Source organism: Chaetura pelagica, unplaced genomic scaffold (genome assembly GCF_000747805.2).
Source record: "Chaetura pelagica isolate M959 unplaced genomic scaffold, ChaPel_1.0 scaffold139, whole genome shotgun sequence".
NCBI classification, from domain to species: Eukaryota; Metazoa; Chordata; class Aves; order Apodiformes; family Apodidae; genus Chaetura; species Chaetura pelagica.
The window spans coordinates 6,105,324-6,113,801 of record NW_009970717.1 but is presented as its reverse complement, the minus strand read 5'-3'; the positions used below and the strand labels follow the sequence as shown (position 1 = coordinate 6,113,801).

General features: G+C 38.4%; 1 protein-coding gene across 1 annotated transcript in view; it reads left to right on the top strand.

Annotated features, from left to right (window-relative positions):
• PKD1L2 (polycystic kidney disease 1-like 2) overlaps window positions 1–8,478 on the top strand; it is a 35,699-nt gene that overhangs the window by 6,137 nt on the left and 21,084 nt on the right. Inside the window, 10 exon segments of the mRNA XM_010006250.1 lie at window positions 553–957; window positions 1,962–2,060; window positions 2,766–2,815; window positions 3,936–4,053; window positions 4,652–4,859; window positions 5,578–5,698; window positions 5,962–6,103; window positions 6,603–6,803; window positions 7,010–7,155; window positions 7,613–7,807. Of these exon segments, the coding sequence (XP_010004552.1) occupies window positions 553–957; window positions 1,962–2,060; window positions 2,766–2,815; window positions 3,936–4,053; window positions 4,652–4,859; window positions 5,578–5,698; window positions 5,962–6,103; window positions 6,603–6,803; window positions 7,010–7,155; window positions 7,613–7,807 (1,685 nt within the window).

Genomic DNA, 8,478 nt, shown 5'->3' with positions numbered 1-8,478 from the left:
CATTCCTGCAAATGTGTGTTCTCAGCTGCTTTGGAGGGCTTCTTTCTTGGAGCTATTTACACCACCGTAAAGATAAGTATAAACCCTTTTCCCCCTTCTACACAAAGCTGACAATGTATCCACAACTTCAGCCACATGAATCCACATGAATCCGGTAGGAATATTTCCATATTTGAAGTTAAGAATCCACAGAAATGCTTCTTTGATTTGAGGTAAGAAGATTCCATGCTGAGCTGGTCACATTTTTTGATGTATATTTTGTTCTCACTTCAAGTTCCTGGAATCCACATCTATGCTTAAAAAATAAAATTAAGTACTGCATGTTTTAATTCTCTTGACAGCCCTAATGGTCCCAGCAGAAAACACATGATAGGATTCCACAGGTAGCCTAGAGGAGGCAAAGAAGTCTCTCTGAAGTGACTTTATTAAAAATCACTGCATTGCTGCAGTATTCTGTGACTCCTTTATAAATACCTGAATGCTGCACAAAGCAGCTAGAATTGGATGGGCTATGATGCAAGCTGTGAGAAATTTTGAACTGTCTTTTTGCAGGCAATGGAGTGACCTACATTATAAGAGTGGGTAACATGACACTCACTGAATCCAGTGCAAAGAAAGGAATTGTCCCTCACAATCTGACACTTGACAGTGCCTCTCAAGAGCTGCTGGGCCCAGGGATACATCAACTGGAAATCCGAGCATCTAGCAACACAACCACATCGGAGATCTCTGAGAGCATTGATGTCCACTTAGTTGAGCCAGTGTCTGGTCTTCAGGCCGCATTAGCTTCTCACACTCTGCAGCTGGGGGAGAATCTGGAGATAAATGTCTCTGTGTCTCACGGCACCCCAGATAAGCTGGAGTTTGAGGTGACTGGATCTAATGAAACTCACTCTCACAAAGAAGAGGGCCCTGCTGGGGAACCTCGGACGTACACCATCCCCATGCACTCTGCAGGTACAGCCTGATAACATCCTCTCTGTTTCCAAGACACCCACAGCTGAGTAGACCACTCAAACGTGGTCTGCAGAACACTGAACAGCACAGTTCACTTGTAAGTGAGCAAAAAAAAATGAACTGGCAAATGGGTCTCCATGTGGAGACAGATTTTTACAATAAAAAATGCATAGTGAACCAGGGTTTACTTTTCCATGATATGATTAAAGTACAAATGATCACATTTTCCTGAATCAAAAAGTGTTTTCCTCCTGCTTGTTCATATGTATAACTTCTCAAGTTTACTCTCCTCTACATCTTACACTGCAGTAATTAATAATCTAAGGAGTGCTCAGCAGAGATGACAAAGCAAAGGGAAGCTTTTCTGTGTGTCAGTTTCCAACACATAGTTTTTGTTGGAATTATTTATGAATAAGCTTTTAAGTAATTTTTTCTTTCCATTATTCAGACATCAAAGTGTTTGAAATGTGGCATTAGGAAGATTGTCCTTAAGAGTCAATTCAGTAAAGAAGACAAAAAAGTTTCTTCCTCTGATGAACTATTGAAATCCCATGCCAAAGCTGGAATGCTAGATGCTAATTATGATTTCATTTTATGTTTTAAAATTATTCAATATTAAAAGTTTTATTTGGTCTCCCTATGCCCATTTCAATATTCTTTCCCTTCAGGCAGAAATTTTCAAACAAGACAGCTGCTCTCTCTCAAGAGGCCTAAACTCATTTGGACTCAAGTATTTTCACACCTTTAGCTTCCTGTGTGGTGATATCATAGTCAGCTGACAATAGTATTGCAAGTGCTAGGACAAAGGCAGCTGAGTTATTAAAATGCTGAAATAAAGGGGAAGAACATTCCTTGCAAAGCCTTTCAGCAATGGGAACTCATCAGGATAAACACAAAGCTCTTAACAGGAAAGAATAGGATTTTCAGTAAGAATTTGGTTTCATATCCCAGACAAGCTAGACTGCTCCCAGTGCTATTCTCAACTGGCCATTTGTCTTTTCTAGGTACTTTCCTAGTGAAAGTGGTGGCCATGAATGCCTTCTCAAACATGAGTCTGGACCTTGGGTTCATCACTGTGTTGGCAAACAGTTCTCATAAAGAAGGTAATTGTAATAGTCTGACAGTGCTGGTTTTGACTTTGTAAGTGTATTTTCACAATCAGAACATCTCATGGAGTGTTTATGATTTGCAGCTCGTAATTGCTTTCCTTTCAGCAACAGTGCTGAAAATTTTGGGGAGGCTTCTTCCTGATGTAGGCGGATTCCCTAGCTTTGAAGTACTCATAAATTAGCATCACTCTGTATATGTTACATATTGCACATTTGCTATTTGTCCTAGAAATAATTAGTGAAGTTTATGGTTCAGAACGTAGCTCTGTAATCAGGAAATACTTGCATCACAGCAGTTTCATGAGCTGCTGTCAGTAAATGGTTCTAAATGATTTACCCTTATATTTACAAAAGCAGATTATAAAGTGACTTTACTGCTAATCTTATTGAGACTCTTTCAGTGTTTTCCCTCAGTTTTTGTTTGTACATTGATGAAACTCCATTGCCTTCTGTGAAATTATTTTTATTATTTAAGTTTGAAGAATCATAATCACCTTTATAGTATGTGACTAGCTTGTTTTTTCAGTTTTAACTATTGTAACTAGACTTGTTTATCCCAGTTCTAGAGTCTGATTCTTACAGCCCTATCTTTCAAACTGTTGGAAGACAAATCCTGTGTATTCAGGCCATATCCACTGAGGATGTCTGAAAGCTTTACAGGTGGCATTAAAATATTCTGCTCTTTTTTATATTAAACAGATTCTTCTAAGGAAGGAGACAGCTCCCAAACAAATATCCAAAAGACAAATGTAAGTATTATCTAAGGATCTTTCTATAAATTTGAAGTGCTTAGAAATTTTCCTTACCAGGAGGAATGCTGCATAAGATATTTAGAAGAGTATACTATAGACTAGATTTTCTGTGCCTCATGTGGTCTAACGTAAAATCTACATTAAAAAAAATCTCTGAGATAAATGTGCTTAGAGGCATTCAGTCTATGATTTGTAAAAGCCTGCAAGTAACAAAAAACTACAAGATTAGAGAAAATTAATTTTTCACAATTATTCTGTTTTGGAAGTTGAAATAATCTTAGATGAATTTTGAATTTATCTACTTGACTAATAGAAATATCTCTTGGAAAGGCTACACTTCAAGCAGACTTTAATATATTTTTATATTGTTTCTAAGTGCTTCCTGCTTCTCTATTGGGATGTTTGAAAGAAGAAATTTCCAGTTTCTAGCAAACTGAGAAACTAATTATATACCCATTGCTACCAGCTGCACAAATTTAAATAATGAAATTGCCAGTCATAATATTTTGTTACCAACTTAAAGGTCTTCTTTTTAACTATAATACTAGCAGACAGTGTTAGATGTCTGCTTCAGGAGATGTGCTGCTTCACAAGAAGGCATCATTCTTTATAAATTGCCTGTAAAGATATATTACACCAGAGGAATATAAATCTAATTCAAAACTAAGTTTATCACAGTTTATTGCACAGGAAGATAAATTCAGCTACCTCCTTATTCTCTTTATCTATAGCTGTAATGTTTTCAATTCAGATAAAAAAGGAGTGTACTAGAAGACAAATTATTGTCCAAGGGTTAAAAGTCTTGGTTCAAAAGTGGAAAATTAATGGGAATTAGTTTCTGAAGTACCTGCCTTAGTTTTGAAAATGGCAGCTGGGCTCCTAAGCCACTAGAGTTAGGGAGTATTTTGCCACACAATTTCTCTGTGTCATCTGCTTCTATTCCCATAGCTTCCACTTCCATCCTACCACCCATCAGGGAAAGCTCATTTAGAGTACAGATCTGTCTTCAGTGATTTAGGGTCTAAACTTTCAGACTTTTTCCTTCTTGTAAGGAAGCAAGATATCTATGTGTTTATACATGTTCCTGTCCTCGCTGATACATTTACTTATTATTTAGGATCACAAAAGAAAACACAAAATAAATATTAAACCGAGTCGTCATGTGGATCCCTTCACAACTGTACTTCTTGGCTGGCCAGACAACAACAATAATTCCAGTTTTCTCTGGTCCTGTGGTAAGTGCATTTCCTGAACTTTTCCACCAACACTGGCATGTCAGATCAAGTGGTGAAAATCTGACTATAGAACATTTTACTCTCTGGCTTTAAAGTTTGTCACTCACTGTTTATGAAGAATGTCCTTCTACCTTACCCTAGCTTCAACACTGAACTAATCATGGTATATACCATGGCAGAGTACTCACTTTTGTCTCTTCCCAAAGAGAAAAAAAACTCCTAAGTTTCAGTTTTTCAAGATCTGCCTCTTCTAAGCCCTCACACTCATTGCCAAGAACTAACCCCAAGTGGCCTACATTGTTAGGCATTTGAAAGGTACATGTGTCTCAATAAACCCGCAATAATTAACATTAAACATGATGCAAAAACATTTATGGCTACAAAGGGGATTAACATTCAGCACATCTGTGTTCTGTCCCCATATTTATCTCTGACCTCATACATTACTTTGAAAAAGTCAGTCTGTACTCTGATCACCCACTTTCTATATGGGGTTCAGGAAACTTGTTTGCTCTATAAAGCTCTTTGAAACCTAAGTCCTTTATAAGAGACATGGGATGTTATTACTGTTCTAATTATAATGGAAATGCTTGTGCAGGAGCTTGCTGGCCTGAGTGGAATGAATGTGTACAGCAACAGATAATCCTAACCAACCAAACTGAGGTGCAAATCCCACCTTCCTGCCTTCCTCCTCCAAAGTCTGCAGTGACAGTCAGGGTTACAGTCCGAAACGATGTCAGTGAAGAAAGGCAGGATGAACAATGTCTCTATGTGACTGCAAAACAAGAACTGCAACTGGAAATCAGGTCTGTTTTTAAATGCTAACATTCACTGGTTAATATTGTAACTGTACAAACATAGTGCAAGGCCACAGTTACGAATAATAATGATAATAAAATGATCACATACTTATTGTTGTAAATCAATTTATACCTTGTCATCACAGGAACCAGAGACAAAATGGGTTTTGCTGCATTTTCCAGTCCACATTTCTGAAAATAATCCTTTTATGAACTGAAAAATATTCTTCCCAGAACCATTTAGGGTTTTTGACTCCACTACATCCTTTCAACGTGGGAGATTTCCATCCACAAAGTTCACAGAAACAATAGCAATACATGCCCTATGTCTGAAATTTGTCCTAGACACCCAGATACACATCACTGACTTAAAAAATCTGTTCTTCAAGAGTCTAGTGCCTTATAAAAGAGCAGTGGCATTTCAATGATCTATTATGATAATAATTTCAGGAGTTTAAATAGAGACTGGCTTCATTTGAGAGCCTGAATCAGTTTTGCAACATAAATAGTTCGTGGGTTCTGGGCTTCAGTCATATTGAAAATGGACATTAAGGTTCCTAAATTCTTGCTTTAAAATTGAACATTTTGCTCTTTGTTAGTGGTGTGTCACCTGTCTCATGTTGCAGGGCTTTTTCAGATTTTGCTCAAATAAAAACAATCAACATGAAGGACTATGACTTCTCATACAGTTACTACCTGAAACCACCATCTTACTTCCTTACAGATGTGAGTCAAACTGCAAGCCAGTGAACACTAGTGATGAAGTTGTTCTGAGTGTCTCTGGACAGAAGGACTACCAGGACATATATTATAACTGGTATTTAGATAATACATTCCAAACCAAGGTGAGAGCATCAGATTCATCAGAAATACTGCACACACAAAACCAAACATCTATCCTGAGGGGAAAGCCACATGGCCTCAGAGTGATACTTTGTCAAATGGATGCTCTGGAAAGAACAGTGAAGCCTGAGATAAGGGGGTGGCTGGTTTGGGAGGAGTTGTAAATTAAGGGCACCCAACTGCCATCCTGCTCCTGATAAATCACAACAGAAATCACAGCAAAGAGCCTCTACTGTAATGTTTTCTTTTCTGTCTCATTTTCCAGTCTACAACCCTCCCTCTAGCCTGTGGCTTGACTGGTTTCTGGCAGAACTCTTTGAATCTGCTTCAAAGCAACACATCCCTATTGAAAATGAACAGCTCCTTCTTGCAGACACAGGGAGAAGCTTTTCAGATTAAAGTAACAGGTAGGGGCAAGCAGGGTTTTCCAGACTCCTTTGAGATAGGCTGTGCCCTCGTGACATCACACTGACATTACACACACATAGCCTCACTGACAAATATGAAGTTAAATTAGTCCACAAGTTGAGAGCTGTTACTTTATATGAGGATTCTTTAAAACAATTTAAGGCTAAGTTTGTTCTGGGCAGCTGCACAGCAGGACAAACTCAGTTATCTTATTTTAAGCAGTTAAGAACTTTGTTAAGGCTCATCTGGAACTGAATTTAGGCTAAATGCTTGATCAAATAATGCAGCTTTGCTTTATAATGTAACTGCTATCGTGTTTTAACAGTTCTTTTCCTCTATGGCTTATTCAGGAGTGGGATTTCATTTCTGATTAGGCCTGCCCTGATGTTTCTGGTACCTGAACAAAGAGCATCATTGCTAAGCAGGCAATATTAATGTCTAAAGATCAGTGCTACCAGGGCGTGATCTTTGCTGACATTCTGCTCCCTCCACTCCCAGCAATGACTCCACGTGGCTATGGGGAGGAAACGTACCTTGTGAGCTCCCTGCCTCCGCCCGATGTCCCCAGCTGTGCCGTGTCTCCCAGGCAGGGATCAGTGCTCACCACTTTCACAGTCTCCTGCAGCACTCCCTGCTTGGTGGATTCATGCCAACCCAGTCGTAACAGGCAGCTCACATACTGCTTCTATCTGAAATCAAGTAAGTCCTGAGGTGAACTGTTTGGCTACCTGCTTCTCTGTTCCTTTTGCTAACAAGAACAAAGGCATGATCTGCTTCTGCTCCCACAAGAGGCTAGTAACGAGTCAGTTGGACCTGGACAGAGCAAGCCCAGAGTCCCCTGTTCTTAGAGAACAGGAGGTATCTGTGTGGTGTCTGGGAGGTGACCTCCTTCTTTCCTGTTTCAGATTCTCTCCTGCACTGTGGCCCGGATCCTGAACTCTTCCCAGTTTATCTTCCACTTGGAGAAGAGGAAAATAATTTCATTTTAAATCTGACAATTACTGTTAGCAACAAATATGGTGATACAGCTCAAACTTATGCTTCAGTAAAGGTATATAGTACAATTACTTTATTTCAAGACATCTCAAGTTGGTATGTAACCTGCAATTCACTCTTGGAGCTTGTTCCCATTTTATACTTATTATTTCCTTCTGAATGTGCCATAGTCACCATTTTCCTATCTAATTCTCTGGACTCAAGGTACTTAAAAAATATTCCACTATCCTTTTTATAGAATAGAAGTTTAGAAGATGATCTATTAGGAAAGTGGGCAGCAAAAGCTGTATTTAGTGAGTCTGGAGTTATTTGTGTAGGCCCCAGAAAACTCCTGCTTCTCTCCCACTAAGGAGATCCTTATCAGGCCACTAAAAATAAAACACTAAAAACTGGGAACACAAAATTTTCTGTTCCACTCTAGCTAGGCTGTCAACAAGATGATAATGGAAGCTGTTCAAAGATAATTATGACAGTGTGGGCAACATTAAGAGCATATCTGATTTCTTCATCAGGTTGGACATGCAGATATGACCAATGGGAACGTGACCCTGCGGGCTATTGTATCTGAGAAGGCAAACACCATCCTCAACAACGGGAACAGCAGCATGAGTCTTTTCCAGTTGTATAAGTCAGTGACATCAGTCCTTAATCAGGAGACCCAAGAGGAAAACTTTAACATTTCTTTACAGACAGACATGCGAAAAGAGGTCAGCCAGACACTTGTTTGCTTGCAGGACAATGCAATATAAGGGACTCTTCATGTTCTTTGACAGCTCTTAAGAAATAAAAAGCTTATATGTCACCACCTGAAATTAATGGAGGTTTCAGATTTCCAGTATCTGTCTCAAGAGTTTAGCACAGGTTTCAGCTATTTTTACTATTTTCCCACATAAATAATCTGTTTTATCATTCATCAGTAAAATAATTATCTTTCAATTGTTATTGCCTTAACCTAAACTGATTTCAATGGACTTTTAAAGCTTAAAATTAACCTGATTTTCCACAAACAATTTAAGTATTAACAAAATGGCCACTCCTACAGGAGAAATATCCTATCTAATTTTTCCAAAAATTACTAGATGGCAGGTAATCTGTTTGTTCCTTTCACTAATGCATTTATGTTTCAAGTTATAAGCTTATATTTGTACAGAGCTTTGAGTGCCTCAGACAAAAAGATCTAGAAAAATGCAATGTATCCTGCAATTATGATTCATTATTTGAGTAACATAAATCAGACATGGTTTTTCTTTCTCTGGAAGTGGCATTTACACAGTAATTCACATTAGTACAAATTCTCACAAGTACCCTCCTTGCTATTAAGGGATGTTAAATGCATAAATTCTCTGTGTTGGGAGGCAAAATAAAACTCATGAGTCTA